Source organism: Vigna unguiculata, chromosome 9, assembly GCF_004118075.2.
Source record: "Vigna unguiculata cultivar IT97K-499-35 chromosome 9, ASM411807v1, whole genome shotgun sequence".
In the NCBI taxonomy this organism is placed as follows: Eukaryota; Viridiplantae; Streptophyta; class Magnoliopsida; order Fabales; family Fabaceae; genus Vigna; species Vigna unguiculata.
This window is the reverse complement of record NC_040287.1, coordinates 4,043,558-4,071,235: the sequence shown is the minus strand read 5'-3', so window position 1 is coordinate 4,071,235 and position 27,678 is coordinate 4,043,558. Positions and strand designations below refer to the sequence as shown.

Here is a 27,678-nt window from a genome sequence, read left to right as displayed (position 1 = left end):
CATGTTTTCTAGATTAGATTGAGAAAATTCAAGCATTATTTTTAGTGAATGTATGAATACTATAATTTAAGATTTATTATGGTTAAAAAATATAATAACTTTTTTTTATTACAGTTGTTGTATTATTTTCTTTTTATATTTTTTTATATCTTATATAATAAATAGACACGTAAATTAATTAAAAATTACAAAATACATAAAGGTATAATTAATATGATATTAAGATTTCCCAATATAAAAAAAATGAGAATATTATTAAAATATTCTTCTTTTTTTAACAAGTTGACGATGAGTCTCATTCCCTTTGTTTTCCTATTATTTCTTCTCTTCTTCTACCTTTACCTACCACATCAACTTCCTCAAGGAAACATAAATGGTTGGAAAAACAAAACAACAAATTTAGAATACATTTTACTTCCCTTCATACAGGAAATAATTTATCCAGTGATCTATTTAAATATACACAAATATTCTTTTTTTTTAATTTAGGTAGCATAGGTCTTTATAAATTATTTATCAGCAAAAATATTTAATTCAATATCGAAAATCAATTTATAGGATTTGAACTTCTTTTTACACTGATTGAGTCCATAATTATTTTACTCATAGTGGAAAATTTTCGTAAACACTTACGTCATCAATCGCCTTTTGGCAGAAAAACTGAACAAAACAGCAAATGAAGCCCGAAATCGCAGTAAAATATCCTGATTATTACCCCCAATTATTTTTCATTTTTTTCCTCCGACAACAAAGATCATGTTAATTATCAATTAATTAGTTACAATTATTCAGTCAAGAAAAAAGGAAGGACCCTGTGTCTATATGTGCCGCCTTGATCCCGTATATAACGTTGGAGTAGAGAATCAAGATCTGAGCACTTTCTACTATTTTCATTGCTTCTTGTTTTGGTTTAGTTTAATGCATATTCTGTTTTGAGCATTGGAGCATCTTCTAGAAATTCTTCTTGTGCTAAGCCATTCTTTCCGCAGGTTTGAAATCAATTCTGTTTGGTTTTGAACCTGCGGTGTGCCAAGTTTTGTTTTTTATTTTCTGAAGTCGTTCCCATTTTGGTGGTTTTTTAACTTTAAGGTTGCGTTAGGAAGAGACCCTTTTGTTGCCGAATGAGAGTGTCCAATGAAAGTTTTTTCCTTGATGCATAGTTAAATTGTTCTATTGATTGGCAAGTCGAAAGGCCTTGGCTTTTTTGCAAGGGAATATTATTACTTTTTTACCAAGATTATGGTGTCCTTTTATTTAAATTAAAGAACCTGCGAGGCCTTGTGCGCTTGTTGTTTCAGCAAGCTCTTCCCCTTTTCTGCATTGCAATAATCTTTTTCTTCTCATGGCTCGTATGTTAGGCTATGAACCTTGTTCCCATTCAAGTAGGGCCTTTTTCAATTACTCTTCTATTTCTTCCCCTGAGGCTAACAGAAGACTTGGATTCACTTTTAGAGCTTGTTCTGATGCCAATGCTGGTGATAATTCTAAGAGGGTTTTCGTGAAGGAAAAGAAAAAGCTTTATGGTTTTGCATGTCTTCCTCACCCACCCTTGTTAGGTGATTTTGAGAAAGGTGTTTCTGTTGAAGATAGGTCTTTGGGTGGAAGTCCCTCCAAACCTTTTTGTTTCCCTGATCAACCCTTACTCCAGAAACTTGTTGTTGCTGTTGATGTTGATGAAGGTTTGTATTTTTGCATGTGTTCCCCATCTTTTTGATGACTTATATTATATGTTATCTTATTAGGCTTAGCTACCGATTTGGTCTTATAATTTTCTATGAAGAATCTTGGCTGAATCGTTATCCTGTTTCTGTTTCATTTATTAGTCTGGATCTATGTTACATTTCCTTTCATTTTATATTTTAGTATGTCTCTTAAACAATATTAAATGATTAAGAAACCAAGACAAATATCCCTTCCCTTGGTGCATGTTACATATATGCCTTCCTTAATTTACTTGTTTATTGTTTGAGTAGAAGCTTTTTTCAATTTATTCCCTTTTCTTAAATGTCAACATATAACGTTCTTGGCAATTCTTAGAATGTAAACTGTACTTTCACTTTTTGATTTTTCCTGTAATGTGTACCTTTTCATTTGCATTTATATATATGCAGTATTAGGAAACTTTGTCTCAGCTCTGAACGAGTTCATAGCAGATCGATACTCATCAAGTCATTCAGTTTCTGAGTATCATGTGTATGAGTTCTTCAAGGTACACCTCATAACTATATCACTAATTCTATTCTTTAATGTCAAGTAATTAGAAATTAGAAATTTACAAATTTTGTATTTACAATATTACAATGATTTGCATTATCTTTCAAAGGCTCATTTTGCCCCTTGTTAACTAATCCTCTTCAGAAGAATTGTAGCCTTAAATTGCGTACAAAATGACAACAGATGTAGTATTAGAGGTTATTAACAGTTGCATGGAAACCCAACTCTAAGGAATCGGGCTTATTTGAGGTGTTTAATTTTCTTAGGTATTGATCTTGCATGATGTAATTTTAAGTTTTAAGATTTGGTTAGAGGTGTGTAAGGATGAGTATGTCTGCCTTCAACCACCTTCTTTCTATGAATGAAAATTTCACTGTTTTTCTGTTACCGTTACAGAAAACATGTTTTCATTTATATTGCTAACTCTTAATTCTGTTCTATGATGGGTATCTTTGAGTTTTTAGAGTTTTTGTCCTTTTTCTTGAGTACTTTTCTCCTCGGTCTGCAACTTACAGTAAGAATTAGTATGATGGGTATTTTTGAATGATTATGTCTGTATGAGAGTCTGATGCATCTTTCATTTCTGATACAGATATGGAACTGTTCACGTGACGAAGGTAATTGCATATCTGTCAGTCACATGGATGTTGCATTGTTTGAAATTCTTAATTATTCTTCTCTACTCCCACTCATGAAAATCTTTGGGAAAATCAGATTTGAATTATTTTGTTTCTAATTTCTTTTTCACCTTGCTTACTGATTGAAGGAACTGTGTTCTGTTTAGAAATTTCACATCTTTCCAGAGATTGTGAATGAAGTTCTTAAACCAGTTTAATTGTGGACCAAAAAATTGTCAAATTTGAATTGCTTTTGCACACCATGCTAACAATACCTTCATGTTGTGCAGCGAATACTCGTGTTCATGAATTTTTTGAGACATCATATTTCAAGTCAGGGATCCAACCTATCCCAGGTGCTAAGGTGGCCTTGCGGAATTTATCAAGATTCTGTAACCTATCAGTTGTAACGTATGATGTTGGTATTGATTTTACTTCAGCCTGTAGTAGAATCTGGGCAGCATGAACTAACAGCCATTTTTGTGTATTTTATGATCAGATCTCGGCAAAATGTGATCAAGGATCACACAATTGAGTGGATAGAGAAGCATTTTTCAGGATTGTTTCAGGATATTCACTTTGGAAACCACTTTGCTCTTGATGGGGTGTCTAGACCAAAGTCAGATATTTGTAGGTATGCAGCATAATCCTATTCACCTGCATTTGTGTGCTTCAGCATAAAACCTTTGTTTCATTTCATTGCCAACATTTTGACCAATTTTGTTGATAGTCAGATAAAAAACACTGCTACCTTAGTGGTTGCAATGACTTGTTGTTTGATAGATTCCTTGTATTGTATACTTGTAGGTCTTTAAATGCAAATATTCTGATTGATGATAACCCAAGATATGCTATAGAGTGTGCTGAAGCAGGAATCAGAGTGCTACTCTTTGATTATGAAAACTCATACCCTTGGGCCAAGACTGATTCTGCTGATCAGCATCCCTTGGTTACCAAAGTTAAGAACTGGGAAGAAGTTGAACAACAATTGATGTCATTGATAGCTTTGTAGTTACTTACTTAATCCTACAACAAGGATCACTGAAAAATACTGGTTTTTAGATGAAGTAGTGGACTATTTCTTATGCCTGAAATATCTAATGAAGACTTGAAAAGGGTGAAATTATGTGAGGTAGCTTCAAGAGTTTATTATTGCAATGCAAGGGCTATAATCCTCGTTCTCACGTATTTCCATATGGTTAATAGAGAAAATTTTGTTTATACACCAGATAGATATTCAAGGAACATTCTTATCATGTGATTTTTTACCTTCATCTAACAAAGCAATCTGGACCATCCATCAAGTTCATTTTGTAACACTTTTGTTAACTCTTTCATTCTATTCAATTCCATAATGCATGGTTATACTAAACTCAAATTTTGAAGAACATCTTTTGAAACAAATAACCTTTTACTCCAGAAGCCTTTTTGAGTTTCATATACATAACATGAATTGAACTTTGCACTGTAGATTTAAGCCTTAATTGTGAGTTTGTGATATGATATGATATGATATAAATTTTCTCCTTTGTGCACTCTGGTGTTTGCGTGCTTAGCAAACTCTTGACTGGATTTTATGCAGCATGACTTGAGGGTGGTCAATAAGGTCATCCAAAGCCAAACTATATAATCAAAAGAGTTTAAATATACTTACTAGAAGTTCATTTTGATCTTTTTAATATTTTTGATTTATTTTTCTTTTAATTTTTTAAAATATTAATTTGGTTTTTCAATTATTAAAACATATTTAATTTTAATTCCTCTATTTAAAATTTTGGTTTAATTTAATTCTCATATCTTTAAAATGATTTAAGTTTATTTTTTTAATTTAAAATTAAATTAAATTATAAATTTTTTATAACATGTATATATAAATAATTAAATATAATTATTAATTTAGTTTGAGAAAACGTAATTGGATTTTTTTAAAATATGAAAATTAAATTAAATCAAAATTTGAAATAAAAAATTAAATTAATTTTTTTTTTAAATTTGAACCTTTCTAAATAATTGAATATCAAATTGAAATTTTTAAAAAATACCAAAAATTAACAAAAAGACAAGAAAAGCTAAACAACTAGATTAAAAAACCAAATCACTTATTAAACTTAAAATTATATATTATTAAATATTTTAAATTGAGATAATTTGTTCCATCTAAATGATATTTCTATAAATAAAACAAATAGTAATAAAATTTCTAACCATCACAAAATAGATGTCTCAAACTTGCAGAGCAGGGATACAACAGAATTTCTTAATTTTGTGTGATTGTGTTTGGCAAAAGAGAAAGTCATTAAATGCATGGTTGGTTTTGACTCAGCTATAATTATGCTATAAATCGATTTTCAAAAATTAATAAATGATGACACGTGTCTAAAGCGTAGAAGAATTGAAACACATCCTACAAGGAACGTTGAAAAGCGTGTGAAGCCATCGAAGCCCTCGCATGGAATGCTGTGCCATAAAAAGACAGTGTTTCAAAGATAAGAGAATGAAGAAAAAAGGAAAAAGAAAAGAGTTTGGATAAACTATTTACATTACAATTTTTTCTTGATAATCTTCATAATAAAAATATACTAATTTTTTTATTAATTACAAAAACGGATTAGGATTGGGAAAGCTTCCAAAGAAGGAATGGAATTAATGTTATTCCGTTTGTTAAAGCCCCACTGCTGATAACATTTTGAGTTTTGAAAAGTGATTTTGATGATAAGTTTGTAATATGAATTACCTTATATAGAGTTCCATAATTAATGTGCATGAAAGGACCATAACCAAAATCATAAATTTCTTGATACTATTGATGATGCATGCAGGCTCACATGGTGGATCCACAAATTTACGAACCACATTAATTTCGTCTTAAATGTTAGACACAATAATTAGTGTATCTGTAAAAGGTCAAACAAAGTATGAGACTCACCATTGGGATAAGAGACCAAAAGAGATGAATATAACATCAAAATTTTTAGTCTTAAAGAAAAAACATACAAGTGAATTTTCGTCTACATAGTTCTAACCTCATTTGCCAAAAATAAACTGTTAAACTACTAATTAAGTTATTAAAGAATAAAATACTAATTTAGTTACTATTTTTTCTCTCATTAATTCAGTTCTAATATATATATTAATAAAATCTTAAATTTTATGAATTTTGTTGGATTTAACTTTTTTTGTTAATATCGTTTTAGTAATTAAGAAAAAAATAATCCTGTATATTACGTGATAATTATTTTTTAAATTTTAATGTTTTTTAATTTTTTTTAATATATGTGTTAAATCAGCATCATGTCACGAGAAAGAGATTGTGTCACGTGTCATGATTAGTGTCGGTACCTGTTAGAGTTTGTATTAATTGTCTTCTATTCAATTTAATTCCTATATTCGTTATTTTTATTCATTTCAATCCCAGTTTTTTGTTAAACTGAAACAATTTTCCCCTTTTCAAATTAAGACCAAATTTAATTTTTATATAAATGTTAAAATGATTTTTAGGTTCAACCATTTAATTGATTTTTAACCTAAAAAAATGGCATAAAGAATTAAATAATTTAAGGTTTAAACTCTAGGTTGGTCCTTTTCTTTATTTGAAAATCTCAATTTGATCATCAGATTTTGATTGGTCTCAATTGGGTCATATTTTTGAAAATGAATACCAATTAGGTAATTTTCGTTAATACTATACTAACAACATTAGATATATATGTGTCACATATTTATTCGTCATTTTCTGATTTTTTAATTTTTTTTTAAATTATCACAAATCAAATCAGCATTGTTCTATGTGACAATGTTAATGTGGCATGGTAGTGGTAGTGTCACATGTCACTGTTAGCACCATATTATTGACTTAATCTCAATTTTATTTTTATATTTGTTATTTTAGTATCAATTTAGTCCTAATTGTTGTTAAAATTAATCAATTTAGTTCTTTTCCAAATAAATAACAAATTTATCTTTTACAAATGTTATACTGATAATTTTATTAAACTTCATATTTTATATAAATATTATACTAATATTTTTTGAATATTTTTAAACTAACTCTATTTAAATTTTTTTTAACAAGATTAACTTTATTTCCATTTATATATTATATTGATCTATTTCAAAAAATTTATAGTTAAAATAATTTTATATATAATTATTTGAAAAATTATTTAAAATATAAATTCAAATAAATAAACAATATTAAAATATGATGTAATAAATTTATTTAAAATATAAATTTTAATTTAAAAATATAATTTTAAAAACAAAGTATTAAATATATTATGATGTTACATTTATCCTTTTAATTAATTCATAAAAGAATAATAATTATGATTTAGTTAAATTAAAAATATTTTTAATTTTTTTCTTAAAAAAATTATTTTAGTTTAAAATATTTTTTCTATTTTCATCTAAATATTATATTATCTGATTCCATGATCAACTGAATAAATGTCTTTTTTATGTCACGTCAACTTGTTATTTTCTTTGTTTAATATCCTCTTAATTTATTGGTTTCTTTATTTTTGAGGAGGCTACAATTATTATAGTTTAAGTTTAAAGCTAGATATGTCTTATTTTACGAGATAGGATTATCCCATTTATATTTCCATCGAAGTATATTAATTAGCAGCAGATACCAAGAACATTTTGCACTGTATCAATAGCATCATGTAATACCTGGCTAAACAGTTATTAGAATGGACTCAATATTATACTGAAAGTAGTTAATTACTCATTTAATTCATGTCTTGAAATATATAAATTTTACTCAATATTATACTGATTTCTTAAAGTAGAGGATAGAGGGTGTATTTATTTGAAGTCACAGTTAACTACTTTAGTTCAATTGCAACCTTATTTGAAGTCACAGTTAACTACTTTATTTCAATTGCAACCTTAATTAGGTATTTCTCACACCCAACTAAGGTTTTAATACTTCATATCATTAAACTTAGAAACCATAATTCAATAATCATAAATAAATGTTTCAATTTATCCTTTTTCTGTCATGGGTCTCTTCCAAGTTCATTGATCAAAGGTCAATCTTTTTATGACATAATGAGTGTTGGTGATCCAACAAAAGTTTCTACACATTAAAAAGGAACACAACATAAACCCACAAATGTGCCTAATATGCAAACCAAACCTATAAAATTATTCAATAAAAAAAATTAGATTATTGATTTTTGTACAAGTGGCAATATATAGCACAAAAGCAAGCTGTAAACGCGCTTTTCTTGTTGGGGCATCACCGAATCTTTAAAGGAGGTCCCTTTCACTTTATTTCTTTCCAATAGATAGAGATAAATACTTTCATATATATATATATATATATATATATATATATTCAATTTTAGAAAATTCATAATAACGTAACGTGTTGTTAAAAAATGAGTAATTTAGATTGTGAGAGAAATGATTGTTGTAGTTATAAGATTAAAATAGCATACACAAAATTGTACACCGAAACAATGTATACTCTTTGAATATAGTTATAGATTACTTATAATAATTTTGAGTTTAAGTTTAGAACTTCAATAGAATATAAAAAGAAAAGTAAAAGTTGTAAAGTCATGAGTAAATCTTGTAAACAACGCACAGAAAATTCAACTAGAAAAATGAAGTGTTAATCCAAATTATTTTGAACTTAGGTACAATATTGTTTGCTGACTCATTTTTTATTTAACATATTGATTCTAAATGTTGCATTGTTTAAAATGCTTTGTGTTATTACTAGAGAAAAAAACAACCTTTTATATTATTTATGAGTCAAATTACGCCGCTTTAAGAAGTACCGTAGATACGAGTGAAGAAAAAGTAAAAAAAAAAAACTTATTTTATATCAATAGTCATGTAACATAAAAAATTAATGTTCCCTTATTCATATAATTCATAAAAAAATATGGATTTTTTTTCACATTTATTGAAGTGAAAGTCAACGTGAAAAAAAACTAAAGAATTAAATATATTTTTAATCTTTGAAATTTAATAAAAAATCAAATTAAATATAAAAATGTTTTCTTTTCTTGTTTATTATAGTTATTTTGATACATTTTGATCTCAAACTTTAAAAACAAATTATATAATCTTTTTAACTCAATTATGATAATTTTTTTTACATATTATTTAAGTTGTTTATACTATTTAACATGTTTTTTCTATTATGTCAGTTAAAAAAACATGTTTAACACATATTTTTTAACATTAATATAAAATTTGAAGACCAAAATATATTAAAGTTTAAAAAAATTTAATTTAAATTAAAGAAATAAAAACATATTCAACCACAAAATTAATTACAATCGTTAATTCAAGAACTTGCAAAAATGACATATTTTTACATTGATTCTTGAATTAGCTAATGTGATAATCTATTTTAAACAAACTACTTCTTTTGGCATCAATAAAAAATTTGCAACAAAGTAAATAATTCTGTTAACCAAACAATTTGAACAACAAAACTTTATAATTACTACATTCTCCATTTCAACTTAAATTACCCAATATAGAAAATTATCCAAAGTATTTGAACAAAACAAAATTAAATATTATTATACCAAATATTTGTACAAAATAAAATTAAATATATTAGACCAAAATTCTTACATTGCGTATGAATTGTGGGGAAGTGAAGCAAGAGACGGTGGGGCAAGGACACGTGGATATTAACATGCTGCGAGACAATAAAGTGACGCATACAAAGGAGAAAAGTGAACACCTCAATAGTATTTTAACAATTAATTTTCTTACAATTATTTTCATGTGTGCTTTTTATTTTTTTTTTATAATTTAAAATTATTTAAAAAATATCAACAAAATTGTCAAAATTTAATTATCAAACTATAATTATTCAAATTAAAAAGAAAATGATATTTAAAAAGAAGATAATTTTTAATTTTTTAATTTTTCAATATTTTAAAACTATTGAGAGTATGTCAACTCAGAAGTAAAAATATTGTCAAAATTTAGTTATTATCTTATCATTTTCTATTAAAAAGAGATCCTAAATTATTTGTTAAAAAAATTAATATTAAAAGTACTTTTTACGTTAGGTGATATGAACCCATGTAATTTATTTTTTCTGTGTTAGTTTTCTATCATCAAAAATTTGCACAAATTTATGGCTTCATTTTTTTTTTCAATTGTTTTTGTTAATTAATTTAAAAGGCGTGGAATTTTTGTTTTCTGACATATCTTTTGTCATATAACTAAGCTTCGGTTGAACCGGGCGATGGTTGGGTTTTGGAGACAACATGACCGCTATGACATGCTTCGGTATATAACGTGAGTAAAATATTTTATATTACGCTGATTAATGTGTAAAATTATTTTTGTCTCTCAGAACGTGCTGAAATGATTGTGAAATTTTGGTTTTTGCGTGCATCTCAATATTACTCTTCCATATAGTAATTTGTAATGAAGACAGGCACGCATGGGTCTCTCGTGTTATTTTTTTTTCTTTTTTCTTTTGTTTAAATTTCTTGGTGCATCCAAAAGAGAAATGAAAAAAATTTCTTGGTGGGTCACGTAAGAGGAAGAAGATCGTGATCCATGTAGATATATGAATGAACTAAGCTCACAAAGATGTCAAAAGAGAAATGATAGGTTGACATTTACATTTGATCACTTTTTTTATTATTTTAAAAATAATTTATAACTCAAAATAAATTAATTTGTAACCTATAAAAGTGATAAAAAAAATAATTAAATATGAATGTCAACCTATCATTTTTCGATGTAAAAACTGGTTTGAGACAAGATGTAAAATTCACTCAAAATAGTGACCACAAAAAATGCCCTTATAAATTGTTCACATCGAGAGTGACATCTGCAAGAAACTATTAACAACAAACAAACTACATATCTAAAAACATTTTTTCTTCTTCAAAATAAAGTAACCCTAACCAGTTTAAAATAAAGCCTACACAATAGATAGTAATTAGATTCAAAATGCCATTTTGGAGTATTAAGGTTAATGAAAGTTTGTTCCACACCAAGTGTTTACTTCAAAAATGCCATTTTAGCAACCTTAAAATTCAGAACATAAATGTTATCCTATCCAATAACAAGAAAGTGAGATGAAAAAAAGTGTAGCGTCACCGCCGACACTGCAACAAATCAAACACCCCTTCTTTATATACCATGTTACTATTCCGAAGCAAAGGTTGACTCAGAAGCGTTGCTATTACTTCAATAAAAACCCTTTGAATTTTATATACCTACATTCACATTAAAATGAATCAAACTCATTTTTTTAGAGTATTTTTTTCTAAACTCTGCTGTTTGTCTTAAATTCTCTCAACTGCCCATCTAACCATTACATTCTGAACTATTTATTCCACTTCTCCTCTCTTTAAAGATGCAACTCCCTGAGCGTGTTCCAACACAGCACAACACAATGAAGCTTTCTTCACCCAAACACTTATCTCCAACACTCTTCTTCTTCTTCTTCCTCTTATTTTTGCCGACTGTGATCGGTGCCTCAGATGGCAGCAGTGTGGGATTCGAGTATCTGAACGTTTCGCCTTCTGAATTCGCGGGGACAGTGAAAACTGTGGTTGATGTGTTGCAGGATGTGACCTCCATCCTCTCTGAGTTCGGTTCTGGCTTCGGAGACTCGCTTCTTTCTAACGCCGTCTCTGATTGTCTAGATTTGCTTGACCTCTCCTCTGATGAACTTGATTGGTCTGTCTCTGCTACGCAGAATCCCCAAGGTACCATCTTTTTTCTTCACATTCATCTTTCTTAATTCCAAACAATATATTACAAAATTAAAGATGCAACTTTTCATTTTCTGGTATTGCATGTTGCAGGGAAGCATAACAGCACAGGAAACCAAAGTTCAGATTTGAGGACATGGCTAAGTGCTGCACTTGCGAACCAAGACACATGCATGGACGGATTCGACGGCACCGACGGCATTGTGAAGGGTTTAGTTTCCACAGGGCTTGGCCAAGTCATGTCGTTGCTGCAAGAACTTCTTACGCAGGTGAACCCCATTTCGAACCAATCCCCTTTCTCTTCCACAGAGGGGCAGTTTCCGTCGTGGGTTAAACCGGGGGACAGGAAGCTGCTCCAGACAAATGGGGTGGTCGCGGATGCGGTGGTTTCCGCCGATGGCACCGGGGACTTCACCAAAATCATGGATGCAGTCTTGGCTGCGCCTAATTACAGCATGAAACGCTACGTGATATTCCTGAAGAGAGGGGTTTACCATGAGAACGTTGAGATCAAGAAGAAGAAGTGGAATCTCATGATGATCGGAGAAGGCATGAATGTTACTGTTATCACCGGTAACAGGAGCTTCGTCGACGGTTGGACCACCTTCCGGTCAGCAACTTTTGGCAAGAACACTCTTCTATATATAAGGATGTAATTAACAACTGTTCCATAAATATTTTTAGAAAAAGAAAGTTTCATAGGTTAAAATAATTTATGCATATTTTATCTTTTTAAATTTTTTTATAAATTAATTTTGATATATAGAAGTTTCATTTTATTTTATTTTCGTATTTTCTATCAGAAAATGCTTTGGGAGAAGTTTTCTTTCCATATCCTTTTCTAATTCGTTTAATTTTGAGGGCCCAATTTCTGGTTTTTTCTTTTGTCATATTGGAGAGAGTCATACTGTTACAACTAAAAATAATAAGTGACACATTCTTAATGATTAATGAATATGATGTCCACAAATATAAATATGTATATATATATATATATATATATATATATATGTATGTTAGGAAATTTAAATTGTTCGTATAATATTTCAATAAATCAATTTCTTAATTTGATGTAATAACATTTGAAATGAATCAATATTGAAAGACTAATTTGATGTGAAAACATTTGACAGAAAAATAACAAAAGAAATTACTGATTTTGTCTGTATAAAAGTAAATCCAACAAATACTTTGATTTATTTACGTGAATAATTTGTTGTGAAATATTTAATTGATAATTGGCAATAAGAAATTGAGTTACTATGAATTATTTTGTATATGTTTGTAATAGTGAAGGAGACCTAAAGTTGACTTGCTATATAACCTATTCCCAAAGTTAGGTGTATTTACCATAATACAAGTCTCTGCATGGCACATGAGATGTTTTACCGTACCTACAAACGTATAGATGTATACCCAATTAAGAGTGAAAGAAAAAGAAAGAACCAGACAAAGTAAAATAAAACTTAGAAAAAGTAATCCTAGCTAGTGTGTGCTATTATAATAAAAATATTGTAGTGCTATGAACAAAAAAAATTTAAACGCATAGAATTTTGTCTTCTAATAAAGCCTCATCATATAATTAAAAAAGAAAATATTATTAAAGATAATTTCAAGGGAAATTAGTTATTGTCTTTTATTGACAGAGTTGATAAAACTACTCTTATATTAATGGTAAATAAATTAAAAAATTAATAATAACTCAATTAAAAATATTTAAATTAATTTATTTAAATCTTAAAAGAATTTAAGATAAAGATTGAGGGAGAAAGAGACCGAGTTATCTGCTAACTTGAACACATGCTGCATGTGAAAAAAATATACGTGGTTATGTATGAGTTATCCAATGCAAAGTTGGTCCTACTATTTAAACGTTAATTAACCACGTATAGAACTGGTAATAATGAAAAATAAATGTGCATGTGCTGCATTAACTACGTTCAAAAGACCAAAAACACTTGTCTTCAACAGCCGAAATCTCTGACCTAATTTTGATTGTTTTTGTGTGGTTGCGTTGCATGCGTAGCTGTGAGTGGCAGAGGATTCATAGCACGAGACATCACCTTCCAGAACACAGCAGGAGCAGTGAAGCACCAAGCTGTGGCACTCAGATCAGACTCTGACCTCTCTGTATTCTACCGATGTGGGATTTCCGGTTACCAAGACAGCCTCTATACCCACACCATGCGCCAATTCTACAGAGAATGCACAATCACTGGCACTGTGGATTTCATATTTGGTGATGCCACTGCCATTTTCCAAAACTGCCTCATAGAGGTCAAACAAGGGTTACCGAATCAAAAGAACACCATCACAGCACAAGGAAGGAAAACCCCTGATGAACCAACTGGTTTCTCGATCCAGTTCTGCAACATTTCTGCTGATTCTGACCTTCTGAACTCGGTTAACTCCACCCGCACATACCTCGGCAGACCCTGGAAACGATATTCCAGAACAGTTTTCATGCAATCTTACATCAGTGATGTGTTGAGTCCCGAAGGGTGGTTGGCGTGGGATGGTGACTTTGCCTTGGACACATTGTACTATGCAGAGTACTTGAATTATGGAGCTGGTGCTGGAGTTGGTAACCGAGTGAAATGGCCAGGGTACCATGTGATGAATGATTCTAGCCAGGCTAGTAATTTCACAGTGTCGCAATTTATTGAGGGGAATCTTTGGTTACCTTCAACTGGTGTAGCCTTCACAGCTGGATTGGAAGAATGAAATTATCAAACAGTTAACACTGCCAAAGCTCTCTCTCGTGTCCTTGTTGTACTTTGCTTATTCAAAGTGCTTTCTTGAGGAAAGAACCACATGAAATGTAAAAAAGGGGGGTGTGGGTTGGTGCTCAATTTCATTGATTTGTACTTTGGCTGTTTAATAATTTTCTGTTTTTATGATTTGTCTCGGAATGGGGTGTTCTGTGTGTGCCTTGTATTGTTTCGTAGAAGGGAAATGTTTGACGCCCAGAGAAAAAGAATACTAAGAAATGTTAAAATGTTTGGTGATGATCCAATAAGAAAAGCTCATTTTCTTGGTGAGGAATATGGACAAAGAAGCTATCCAACCCACACCCCCCTTTTATTAACTCTTGGATATCTATTCTATTAAAAATCTAATCCATTTAATATCTATTCTATTAAAAATCTAATCCATTTAAATTTTATTTTATTGGATTTGGATATCAATCTAATCTACATTTTATATATTTTATGGATTAGATATCCATTTTCAAAATCTAGATTTTCAAAATGGATAATCCAAAATATCCAATCCAAATTTTTACTTTATATTTTTTGTTAGGTTAGGCTAAAGGTTGAGATGGACTAGCCCAAATTTAGTCGTATTTGATTGAGTTGGCGTGACTTTATACAAAATTTGGCCGAATTAGGCCAAATTCTGTCAAGTCGATCCCGATCGAAATTTGACCCAGTTGGTCCTGGACAAAATTTGGAAGAATTCGACCAAATCTGTCAAATTCTTTGGTGTCAGTTTTATGGACACAAATTTGGATCCAAAATGGATGTGGATTAGATTTTCGATAGGGCTGACACCATAGAATTTGGCAGATTTTTTTAGGCCAACGAGGCCAAATTTCAGCATGGGATGAACTTGGATGACTTTCGAACGAATTTCGATCGGGGACGATGTGACCAAATTTGGGCTAAGGTCGACTCGACAAAATTTCAGTCGAGATCGACTTGACTGGATTCAACTGAATTTCGGCCAGGACCGATTTTGCCTAATACAACCAAATTTTGGCCAGAGCCGACTTGGCCAAATATGGCCACATTTGGGTCAGGGTCTAATCAGTCAAATTTTGGTCAGGGTTGACTCCATTAAATTCGTCGGTCGGGATCGACATGACTAAATATGATTAATTTTCGATCACAACCGACTAAGTTGAATATAGTCAAATTTCGTTCGGGGACTTAGTTGACCGAATACGACTAAATTTGGGTAAGTGCCGACTTGGCCAAATTTTGGTCATGACCAACTCGACTGAATTTGGCAAAATTTAGGTCAGGACCGACTCGCCTAAATATAACCAAATTTCGATCGTGATCGACTCTATCGAATACGACCAAATTCAAGTAAGGACCAACTCGGTCAAATTTTGATTGAGGCCAACACGATCGAATTTTAACTGGAGCCGACTCGACTAAATTCGGCCAAATTTCGGTCGTGGCTGACTCAGTTGAATACGGCCAAATTTCGATCGTGACCGACTCATTTTAATACGGCCAAATTTCACCCTAGGCCGTCTGAGCCAAATACGACCAAATTTGGGTCAGGGCCGACTCGGCTAAATCTCAATCGGGGCCAACTTGATTCAATTCGACCAAATTTTGACTAAAGCCAACTAGGCTGAATACAGCCAAATTTTGGTCGTGGTTGTCTCGGCCGAATACAGTCAAATTTTGTCTAGGTCGACTCAGCCCAATGCAGTCAAATTTGGGTCGTGGTGTGTAAGACCCGTAGAATTTAATTAATTAATTAAATAATTAATTAATAAATACGGGAGGGGAAATAATTATGACATTAAATTATGGTTGGTATGATGTGGAAAAGTACTAGCTCAAGTGGTTAAGAGTACTTAAATTGTGTGAGAGGACTTGGGTTTGAGTCCTATGTATGCTAACTTTTGTGTTATTGTTTTATTATTTAAATCTATGTAATTATGTTCTGGTATGATATGATGTCTGAATTGGATTTGTTAAGCATGAAACATGACTTGGTTGAATTGGTTGTGTAATTACTTTGTGATTGAATGGTTATGGGTTCAAACCTTGGAGAACCAAACTAAAAACATTATTTTTGGCATTTTGGCTTTGAATTGAATATGAAAGGTTGGGAAAAACCCTAGATAGTTGAGAGGCAGCCTTGGGTAGCTGAAAAACAGATCATAAAGGTCAATTAAATGGTAGTTAACAGTACCATTAGGTAAATTTCGTTTTGGGTAATTAAACTCTACTAAAAGCCAAGTTTAAAAGGGTAAAAAATGGCCATAGGGAAGGTTTTGGCAAGCTGGAATAGCGATCTGAATTAGAGCACGAAAATCAGAGAGAGTGGTGAGGTTTGAGTGAGGTTCTGGTGAGGTTTGAGTGACCACATCAAGAAGGGGGAGACGTAGTGATCATTGGAGTATCTCAAACAATTCAATTTAAGCGAAGGGATTCCAGGTTAGGGGAGCTGGACGCCGTTGTTTTATTTTAAATAATGATAATATGTGATGTATGTTAAATTGAATGTCTATCTACTGATGTGTTCACGAATTTCTGCATTTCTGGAAAATTTCCAGAAATCGCCTGGCGGGTGATGAATCACCGCCAGGCGACTCATCTGTGTAAGCTGGTTTTGGGGTTCTGGAAGGGAAACCGCCTGGCGGCACATTCCCGGCCGCTAGGCGACGCATGGGGTTCTTATCATTTTCTGGATTTTGGGATGAAGGGCTTGGCGGTGTTGATCCGTCCGCCAGGCGACGTAAGCGTTAGGTCTCGAATTTGATAATTCTGGGGTTCTGGGTGATTTTCAAACGAGGAAAACTCTAGGATAAGTCATAGAGAATAATTGGATGTCGAAATTGTTGTTGAATGTTGTGATATAAAAGTTTAATCGAATAGAACAGTACAACTAGGTATTAAGGTTGAAAGATTGGGAAAATTTGGTACTGTGAAGTGCAAGAGAGTGAAGATTCTGAAAGGAAAATTTATGGAGTAGGTACAGTCAGATAAGGGGCTTTATATACGTGAAATTGTGAGGACATAGTGGGGTCTGGAGGCCGAATGGTGTATTGCAGAAATCTGGAAATTTCCAGATCTGATGCACCGCCTGGCGGCGTGAAACTTGCCGCCAGGCGACGACGATGGTAGTGCAGGAGTGGCGTTTTCTTGGTTAAGGGGGGGGGGAGCTGAAGGTTAAAGGAAGTTTTGTATGATAATGAGTTCAGTTAGAAGACAATTGGAGTCATTGGGGATGGAGAGTTTTATGAAATGAAATTCACCTACATGGTGGGTAGGTTATGCGAAAAAGAGTACATGAGAATAACAAAGAACCCAAGTAAATTAGATCGTGATATGAGTTAATATTGGTGTGATGGTAATATGTGATTTTGAGTTACATAAGTTAGAATTCTGTTTTATGTGCGACAGGTTGAATTGTGAAACCTTAGAGGTAATTGGTACTCTCAAGTAGAGGTTTAGGACAAGGATGTTAAGTTGTAATGGTGAATTATATTAGCCTTGGTGACATTTGAATTTGTTTTGAGGATATGTGGAAAAGGATTGGAGAGAAATTATAGGGTGAGGTTTGGGAAAATTGAGTCATATAGTCTGGTTGGACAGTTTGGAACTCGTGCTGTGCAGCTACTGGTATGGCGCCTGGCGGCAGGGTTGAGACCGCCAGGCGATAGTCATCAATACAGAGGGCCACTGGAGTGAGTGGCGCCTGGCAGAGAGGTGGATTCCGCCAGGCGGACGGAGCAGTGACAATGGGGAACGGAAACATCGGCGCCAGGCGGTAGTGAATGACCCGCTGGGCGGTCGCGACTGAGGTTACGTGTTTTAACGCACTTGACGCCTGGCGGTACGCGACACCCGCCAGGCGATCTGGGAGCTGGCAGTGCTTGGCGGCACGTGTCCCCCGCCAGGCAATCTATACTGCTGCAGCTTTGAGTTTTCCTTGTGAATTTGTGATCTACAGTGTGCCTAGTGATGCTTTAAGGGTGAGATTGCTGGTGTTCCTTGAGTTGTGGCTCGGAACGTATCCCTTGAGTTGTGGCTCGGGATAGGGGTTAAGCACGTGGTATTCCTTGAGTTGTGACTCGGAATAACATCTCTTGAGTTGTGGCTCGGGATGGCGGATGAACACGAGGAACCCTTGAGTTGTGGCTCGGGTTGGCGAGTGTTGCCGGTGTGAGTGTGCTGGTTGTGGCCAGTATGGATGGGTCCAGATAGATTGCCCTCCTCAGTTGTTGGCTGACGAGTTTGGTAGTCTTGGGACGAATACAGACTATGTTCGTATATGGGAACTCTACCTGGCGTTGCGGTGTATGATCCGTAGCATGTTTTCCCGCACGTGCTCTATCGGTTGTGGCCGATAGGTATGGCAACAAGTCACCTTGAAGTAATCCTTAGACGTTGTAGAACACGAATAATCTGATTGGGGGTCAGATGGTAGAAATTAAAGAACTGGGCAATGTGATATGTTGATGTTATGTATGATATCTTGTGTTTATATGCTTATATTTCTGCAACTTTATACCTGTGATTTAATTGTTAAGCTCACCCTATCTGCGTATATTTAGCGATGATCGTGTACGCGGTACACGGGAGCAGATGTTGGTGATGCAGGTGGCTCTGGTGCAGCCTAGTCGCGGAGAGGGGATTGACTTGGGGAAACTATTGCGTTTATTTACTTGTTTTTAGAAACATATGTAAACCCTGACGGGTGACTTGATATATTGTGGATTTTGGTTTTGTAAGGAACGTTGTACATTTTATTCGCCCATTTAATAAAGTTTTAAATTTTCCCGTGTCTTGGGAAAATGAGGTATTATTAAACGCAATATTTTATTTATTTCATTTATTTAATTATATATCAGTAATATCTTGGCGGGATATTACAGGGTGAACTCAACTGAATACTTCAAAATTTTGTCCAGGACCAGCTGGGCCAAATTTCGATCGAGACCGACTTGACAGAATTCGGCCAAATTTTTTATAGGATTACGCCAACTCAATTAAATACGACTAAATTTGGACTAGTCGGTCTCAACTTTTAGCCTAACCTAACAAAAAATATAAACTGAAAATTTGAATCGGATATTTTGGATTATCCATTTTGAAAATATAGATTTAGAGAATGAAATCCAATTCATAAAAGATATAAAATATATATCACATTGATATCCTTATCCAATAAAATGAATTTTAAATGGATTGAATTTTTAATAAAATAGATATTAAATGGATTAGATCACAAAAATAATAGATTGGATTATAAAAAATAGATTTTTTGCCCACCCTTGATTAGAATTTTGTGATACATCTCTTCGCATATTGAATGTCAAAATAGAAAACCAATAAAAAAATATTGTTTGCCAACATCTAAACACTTTTCTAAAATCATCCAAGTAATGATAGCAGACATCTGCAAAAGCTTCAAATTATTGTTGTTGCATAAGGTTAGCTTTCCTATTTCCGGCAAAATAATGTCCTTTCTCTTCCTTCTTTCAATCAATAAGAAACTATTATCTAAAAAAGGATAAACAACAAAGAAGAACCTTAGCTATATTGCAACGAGTAAACCAAAACACCATTATTTTATGAAAGAATCAAGTATTTCAGTGCAATAATGTGAGACGTGCGACGTGGAACGTGAGACATGCGACGTGGGACGTGAGACGTGCAACGTGAGACGAGAGACATGAGACGTATGACATGGGACGTGAGACGTAGAACGTAGGACGTGAGACGTGAAACGTAAGACGTGGGACATGAGACGTGGGACGCGAGACATGAGACGACGTGGGACGTGAGACGTGTGACGTGACACGTAAGACATGAGACGTGAAACATGAGACGTGAAACATGAGACGTGAGACGTGAGACGTGATACGAGAGACGTGAGACGAGAGACGCGAGATGCGAGACGTGAGACATGAGTTGGCGTGACCCTATACAAAATTTTACCGAATTAGGCCAAATTTTGTCAAGTCAATCCCGATCGAGATTTGACCCAGTTGGTACTGGATGAAATTTGGAAGTATTCGGCCAAATCTGTCAAATTCTTTGGTATTAGCCCTTTGGACACAAAATTGGATGCACATCCATTATTCAGATCCAAAATGGATGTGGATTAGATTTTCCATAGCGATGACACCATAGAATATGACAGATTTCCATAGCCCAAATTTAGTTGTAATCGGTCGAATAAGTCCCGAACGAAATTTGACTATATTCAACCTAGTCAGTTGTGATCGAAAATTTGTCATGTTTAGTCAAGTCGGTTCCGACCGACGAATTTAGTGGAGTCAACCCTGACCGAAACTTGACTCATCAGGCCTTGGCCCAAATGTGGCCATATTTGGCCAAGTCGGCTTGGGCCAAAATTTGGTCGTATTAGGCAAAATCGGCCCTGGCCGAAATTCAGTCGAATCAACTCAAGTCGATCTCAACTGAAATTTTGTCATGTCGACCTTGGCCCAAATTTGGTCATGTCGTCCCCGACCGAAATTCGTTCAAAAGTCATCCAAGTTCATCCCATGCTGAAATTTGGCCTCATTGGCCCCGACAAAAAATCTGTCAAATTCTATGGTGTCAGCCCTATGAACAGAAGTTTTAAAAAATTTAATTTGAACTTATTTTATGAAAAATGGATTTTGGATTTTGAACTTGATCCAAATATTTAGATCTGGATTTAAACTTGATCTAAATATTTGGATCTGAATTTTAAAAAAAATTCAATCTACTTTTTTTGAAAAAATGGATTTGGATCGAAAATCTAATCCAACTATTTGGATTTAAAATGAATGTGGATTGGATCATTAAAAATTCAATCCATGATCACCCCTATTGATTAATATTTAAGACTATACAAACACATTCAGATCTTCTTCATTTTGGAAAGAAATTCGCATCTTCATTCCATTCAAAGTGTAACAGACACTTGGCCATTCCCTTCCTCTTTCAATTTAACAAAATGCTCTATAAAGTTTGAATAACTATTATTAACAAATGAATATGTACCCAAATAATAATATATATAAAATTTATATTAAAATCTCGTTAAGCATTTTTATATAGCTGGAATAGTATTATTGATTGCAAATTTATTAGAACATTCAATTAGTATTATAAGTTATAAATATAAAATTATTATTTGAAAAATGTTTGATAACTGTATTTTTACACGTAAAAAAAATTCCTTTTATTGGTTAGCTGACTAAAATAATCTTAAGATGTTTTTTTTTCTTCTTACAACAGTTATATTTTATCATCGTAAAATTTAAGTTAAGTTTTAGTTATGGAAAAATAATAAAAATTGTATTCTATGGGTGAGTGGGCCAGATTAACAGTAGCTGGCGGGTCAAGTTAACAAGAAACGACTAAAGAGACTACTTCAAAGAAGGTTTTCATAAATTTTATTGACTTGCTGGTTCGAGTAAACCTTGAATTAGCTTTGAGATCACGTACTCGTTTGCACCTCATTCCATTTCTCAACCAACGCTAGTTTGATCGAAAATTACAATTTGGGTGACTCGACTTCGTTGAATGGAAACATCCTTAGCGTAGAGGACATACTAATCTTCTTTGAATAATCTCGAAATAAGTGCAACTTGATTCAGTCAGTTAGGCTCAACCGATTGGTTTGCCTCTAGAAGTCAATTAATCTCCCAATTAAGTCCAAACAAATCAGTAATGAGGATTAAACATGATTGGACTGTGATTAGACTAATCCTAATCAAAGACCCACGACGAAAAGTATAAATCCAAGTCAAAGTATGATGTTTGGGACATTTTTATCTTGCATTAATTACAATATTTATCGCTTTCACCGATTGTGTGTTGACTTTACCATGGAAACACCTTTTAAAGGTATCCATCGATACAAAAAAAAAACTGAAATTATCGACAGAATTTTACCAACGGATATATTTTTGTCGATAAATTTGAATTATCGATGGATTTTACCGACGGATTCTCAAATTTTAATTACCGACAAAAAAATCTGTCGGTAAAATCTGTATTATCGACGAATTTATCCGTCGGTAAAAAGAGCAAGAAATTTTCCGTTCAAATTTGTATTATCGACGGATTATTCCGTCAGTAAAATTTGTCGATAATTTAAAAATTTTTACCGACGAATTTATCGATGATAAATCCGTCGATAAAAGAAGCAGAAAATTTCCTGCCCCAATTTGAATTGTCGACGGGTTTTTTCGTTGGTAAAATCCGTCGATACTGATATAACTTAAAATTCATCGATAATTTATTTTTTTTATCGACAAATTTACCGACAGATTTATATGTTGGTAAAAGAAGCGGAAATTTTTTCGCCCAAAGCTCACCTTATAAGAAGACGAGAAGAAGAAGAAGAAATGAAGAAGAAAAGAAGAAGAAGGAGAAGGAGAAGGAGAAGGAGAAGGAGAAGAAGAAGGAGCAAGAGAAGGAGAAGAAGAAGAGGAGGAAGGAGAAGGAGGAGAAGAAGAAGAAGAAGAGGAAGAAGGAGAAGATGAAGGAGAAGAAGGAGAAGAAGAAGAAGAAGAAGATGAACAAAGAGGAAGAAGAACAAGACGACGGCGGTGGCAGCGGCGGCGACGACGACAACGAAGAAGAAGAAAACGAAAAAAAATGAAAGGGGGAGGAGGAAGAAGATGAACAATGCATATTATTTACTGACGGAATTTTTGATAATTACCGATGGATTTTTCGGTCGATAATTATCGATAAATTTCTCCGTTGATAATTATCGACGGATTTTACAGACAAATATTTTCGTCGGTAATTATCGACAAATTTTTTTCGTCGATAAGTACCAATGGAATATGATTTTCATCGATAAATTTTTAGCGACAAGCATTTTACTGACGTATTTTTGATCGTCGATAATCCATTGATAATGTTGATTTAGCGACGAATTTTGACTGTCGATAATATCAAATTTTCTTGTAGTTTAGTTGACGAACAAGAACACCGAACGAAGAACAAAACAAAATACTTGAAGGACTTAAAGATTGTTTAAGTGAATGTTCGACCCACACTCAAAATAATAATAATAATAATTATTATTATTTACTTTTAAATATTTTTTGAAATTAAATTATCAACTACGGTTTGCAAGGAGAGATGAAATATGTTACAAAATCTAAAACAAAATAACAAAGACCAAATTTAAAAACGAAAGTTTTACCGATCAAAAGTAAAAAAATAATGGAGATCAAAATACAGTTTCGAAATATATATATATATATATATATATATATATATATTTTTTTTTTTTTTTAAGTGACAAAAACATATTTGTATCTTGTAAAAATACTATTAAATTTATTTTACATTATAAATTATAATGCACAAAGAAAAAGATGGTTGACACTATTCTCAACTTTTCAAATAAACAACTCAATGCTATTTTTCTTCTTTCTTTTGTGTTCACTTTGACTGATATACCAATGGAGTAGATGGAATTGCACGAGCTATGCATGTTCAGTTCAGTGATTTTTTGAAGAAATAGGAGAGATGATTTGAGGAAAGGGTGAGAGGATTCTTCAGAGTGAAGAGATGATTTGAAGGTATTTAATGTTTTCATTAGGTGTTTTTGAAGGTATATTTTATGTTCACTTTATTATAATTTCAACAAATAATATATTCACATATAATAATTATAATAATAAATAACAATAACAATAAACAAATAATAACATATTAATATTAATTTTAACGTAAAATAATAATTTTATATTTTAACTTATTAAAATATTTTTTTATTCTATCCCACCTACCTATCAAATCACTTGTTCTCAAATTATTATTTAGAAGTGAACACATTTTCTAATCAGTAAAAATATCTTTATTAGTGTAATTACCTCAAATTACATTCCTTTATTATTTATTGTGATTTTGTTGTTATTAGTATAATAAAAGTTTATTAGACCATATTGATATCTAACAATTACTTTGATTACAATCCAAATTACCCTCTATGTACATGCTATGCTAGAGCTAACCACTTTATTGACAAAACCAGGTCAAATTCTGCTATCTGTCATGCTTTGCTGGCTTGTACCAATCCAATTTGGATTTTCTGCAATTTTTGCAAAATCACTTCATTCTATTCTAAAAATTCCCTCGTCTCTATGCCTACTGTATCAGTTTCCCAGAAACATAACTTTTTATACATCAACCAAACACATCTTCAAATTTCACATATGACACTTTTTTATGGTTCAATTATTCTTCATTCTTTGCAAAATTTGCAACGCTCACAAGGTTTCCCAACGGAGTGTCATTGTGTTCGTCATCACTAAGTGTTCAATTTAAGAAACCCTTTTTTGCGATTTTGACATGGCGTTAATGATGTTTTTTAGAAATGAAAAAAATAAGAAAGGTGAGATGCAGCTGGAGCTGATTTTGAAGTTTTTAGTTTATCTTTAGTTAAACACGAAGTAGGTGCTATCCTTTTTTCATTGATGATGATAAAAAGGATAAAATATTTTAACTAAATTAGATATTTCTTTCATTGTTACATTTTAGAGGCATGAGTTAAATCCATTTCTAATTTAGGTAATAATATATTGAAAATATTATATTTGAATAACAGTCTTATAAATGTTTTTCAACATATAAATCCTAATTATTAACTTAAATAGTGATATTACAAAATATATTTTCATAAGTTTAGGAGATTATAGATATTACAGAGTTTCATTGTCTATAAATTATGTGTTCAAAACACAATATTCAGCTGTATGATGAATTACTAAAAGTTTTCTCCTTCGTCTTATGCAATTCATTGCAATGGCTGTATTCTGGAGAAAACAACTTGCTCCAGTTCCATCTGCCACATTCATCTTCATCTTCTTCTTCTTTGCTCCCTGTGATTTTGCGATACTCCATCCCCTCAAAGTTTCTCCTTCCGAATTCGTAAGCTCCGTGAGAAAAGTAGGTGATGTTTTGCAAAACGTTACCTCCACTCTCAAATCTGAGTTCAGCAATGTCAAGAGTGAGTTTCCTCTTTCTGATGCCATTGTCGCATGTCTTGAGTTGCTGGACTTGTCAGCTGATGAACTCAGCTGGTCCATTTCCGCAGTTGAAACTCCCCAAGGTATCTATCATCTTTATCTGAATGAGTCTTTCTTATATAATCTCATTTATGTTAATTAGTAGAAAAGAAAGGGTATAATATTTGTGGCATGACATGGCAGGGAAGCATAACAGTACTGGGAATCTGAGCTCTGATTTGAGGACATGGCTAAGTGGTGTACTTGCGAACACAGACACGTGCATGGAAGGTTTTGAAGGTACAAGTGGGAATGTGGAGGATCTAATATACGATGAAATTAAGGAAGCAATGTTGTTGCTCCAAAACCTGGTGAACCAGGTTGTTTCGGATTCTTTCAGAATGGACAAAGTTCCTGCATTGGTTGAACCACTGCTGCAGAGAAATACGATGCCTGCGGATGCTGTAGTTGCTGCTGATGGAAGTGGTAATTTTACTACGGTGATGGATGCTGTGAATGCAGCTCCTGAATATAGCATGAGACGCTTTGTGATACACATAAAGAAGGGCTTGTACACCGAGAAAGTTGAGATCAAGAAGAACAAATGGAACATTGTGATGATCGGAGAGGGCATGGATGATACTGTTATCTCCGGTAACCTCAGCCGTACTCAAAATTTAACCACATACAGAACTGCTACCTTTGGTAAGGAAACTTCAGTAGTAATACTAAGAACTAAAAAACATGTTTGGTTTCAAATTTTACACTAATTTTGATTCTTAATTTTTTTATCTTGTTTTGAAGCTGTAAATGGGAGAGGATTCATAGCAACAGACATTTCCTTCAGGAACACTGCAGGACCCGAAAGAAACCAATCTGTTGCACTGAGATCAGACTCTGACCTTTCTGTGTTTCTCCGATGTGGGATCTTTGGGTACCAAGACAGCCTCTATGCCCACTCCTTGCGCCAATTTTACAGAGAATGCAAAATTAGTGGCACCGTGGATTTCATATTTGGACATGCGAGTGCAGTGTTCCAGAACTGCACAATACTGGTGAAGAAAGGGTTAGATAAACAGCAGAACACAATCACAGCTCAAGGAGAAACGTGCCCTTATGGATCATCTGGGTTCTCCATCCAATTCTGCAACGTTTCAGCAGACCATGATCTTCTGCCCTCAGTTAACACCACCTCAACTTACCTTGGAAGACCGTGGAGGAAATATTCTACAACAGTTTTCATGCAGTCTTACATTAGTGAGGTGTTAAGGCCAGAAGGGTGGCTAGAGTGGGATGGAACATCATTGTATTTGGACACTTTGTACTTCGGAGAGTACAAGAATTATGGACCAGGAGCTAGGGTTGATAACAGAGTGAAATGGCCAGGGTACCATGTCATCAATGATTCTAGCCAGGCTTATAACTTCACTGTGGCCAATCTCCTTTTGGGGGATCTTTGGTTACCTTCAACTGGTGTAACATACACTTCTGGATTTGGTGGCCACTGAAACACTACTCCCTGTGTTCATAATTTGCTGGGTCATCATCATGTAGATTAAAGAAATGGACAATGATTATCATAAAATAAGTGCAGCAATTATGTGTATGAATGATTTCTTTAGAAGAAATTCAGGAAGGTTTGATCAAGAGTACTTTTTTAGAAGGGTAAGTTAATGTTAGAATTTCAGATGTTAAAAACAATCAAATAACAAGATAGTAAATCGATTGAGAAATAACAAATATTATCTCTCATTTTCTTGTCTATTTTGTTCTTGCATTTTATCTTTGTTCATAAGCTAGATCCTTTTACTTCCTATTAAGGTAGCTTTTCCTTTCAGAAGAAAATGTTTCAGAGAAAAGAAATGCAAGATGTACTCTTTTATTCTTTTTATTCAAATAATAACCACAACATTTTGTTACTGTTTCCCAATACAATCTTGAAATCGTAAGCATTTGACAATTTTCACTCCTATAAGTTCGACAAACTCAAAACCCAAAAATTTATGTAAATTTATGGAGTTTTCGTTCTCGCATGCTTGATTAGTAAAATTGTAAGATTATAAACTTACTTATTATATAAATTAATATTAAAAAAATATCCTAATAACATATATAAAATTTGAGTAATAGAAAAAACTCGAGGATGAAAACTATAAATTTTAATTTTAAACTCACTTATTCATACAAATTTTACTTATAAAAATGGAAAATTAACTCATTTTTTCTATTTACAGTCGAAAACAATTTAAGAGTTTATCATTTAACTTGAGAGTTGTATGTGTGGTTTTGTTTTGGTGTCATCATCATTGATGTGTACTTGCATATACTTTACTTTTTGTCACATTAGTCATCATGTTTCAATGGTAAGCTAGCATACAACTTAAAAGAGAAAGTAAAAGGCACAAGT

At 32.8% G+C, this 27,678-nt stretch overlaps 3 protein-coding genes across 3 annotated transcripts; all 3 read left to right on the top strand.

The window, feature by feature from the left end:
* Positions 1 to 701: 701 nt before the first annotated feature.
* LOC114164862 lies at positions 702 to 4,129 on the top strand. The gene is made up of 6 exons (XM_028049634.1): positions 702 to 1,679; positions 2,112 to 2,209; positions 2,807 to 2,831; positions 3,122 to 3,242; positions 3,331 to 3,465; positions 3,639 to 4,129. The coding sequence occupies exons 1-6, from the start codon at positions 1,343 to 1,345 to the stop codon at positions 3,841 to 3,843; spliced, it is 921 nt and encodes a 306-aa protein (XP_027905435.1). The 5' UTR covers positions 702 to 1,342; the 3' UTR covers positions 3,844 to 4,129.
* A 7,034-nt stretch (positions 4,130 to 11,163) lies between these two features.
* LOC114162780 (pectinesterase/pectinesterase inhibitor PPE8B-like) lies at positions 11,164 to 14,569 on the top strand. Its single transcript, XM_028046758.1, has 3 exons — positions 11,164 to 11,542; positions 11,642 to 12,172; positions 13,575 to 14,569. The coding sequence occupies exons 1-3, from the start codon at positions 11,188 to 11,190 to the stop codon at positions 14,270 to 14,272; spliced, it is 1,584 nt and encodes a 527-aa protein (XP_027902559.1). The 5' UTR covers positions 11,164 to 11,187; the 3' UTR covers positions 14,273 to 14,569.
* A 10,434-nt stretch (positions 14,570 to 25,003) lies between these two features.
* LOC114162726 (pectinesterase/pectinesterase inhibitor PPE8B-like) lies at positions 25,004 to 26,918 on the top strand. Its single transcript, XM_028046687.1, has 3 exons — positions 25,004 to 25,375; positions 25,476 to 25,976; positions 26,076 to 26,918. Exons 1-3 carry the CDS (start codon positions 25,054 to 25,056, stop codon positions 26,777 to 26,779), a joined length of 1,527 nt encoding a protein of 508 aa, XP_027902488.1. The 5' UTR covers positions 25,004 to 25,053; the 3' UTR covers positions 26,780 to 26,918.
* The last annotated feature ends 760 nt before the right edge of the window (positions 26,919 to 27,678 follow it).

Coding starts and splice junctions, on each gene's coding strand:
- LOC114164862 (XM_028049634.1), top strand. CDS start 1,343: ATGGCTCGTATGTTAGGCTATGAACCTTGTTCCCATTCAAGTAGGGCC. Junction 2,832..3,121: donor GAACTGTTCACGTGACGAAG/GTAATTGCATAT, acceptor CATGTTGTGCAG/CGAATACTCGTGTTCATGAA. Junction 3,243..3,330: donor TGTAACCTATCAGTTGTAAC/GTATGATGTTGG, acceptor TTTTATGATCAG/ATCTCGGCAAAATGTGATCA.
- LOC114162780 (XM_028046758.1), top strand. CDS start 11,188: ATGCAACTCCCTGAGCGTGTTCCAACACAGCACAACACAATGAAGCTT. Junction 11,543..11,641: donor TGCTACGCAGAATCCCCAAG/GTACCATCTTTT, acceptor TGCATGTTGCAG/GGAAGCATAACAGCACAGGA. Junction 12,173..13,574: donor CTTCCGGTCAGCAACTTTTG/GCAAGAACACTC, acceptor TTGCATGCGTAG/CTGTGAGTGGCAGAGGATTC.
- LOC114162726 (XM_028046687.1), top strand. CDS start 25,054: ATGCAATTCATTGCAATGGCTGTATTCTGGAGAAAACAACTTGCTCCA. Junction 25,376..25,475: donor CGCAGTTGAAACTCCCCAAG/GTATCTATCATC, acceptor ATGACATGGCAG/GGAAGCATAACAGTACTGGG. Junction 25,977..26,075: donor ATACAGAACTGCTACCTTTG/GTAAGGAAACTT, acceptor CTTGTTTTGAAG/CTGTAAATGGGAGAGGATTC.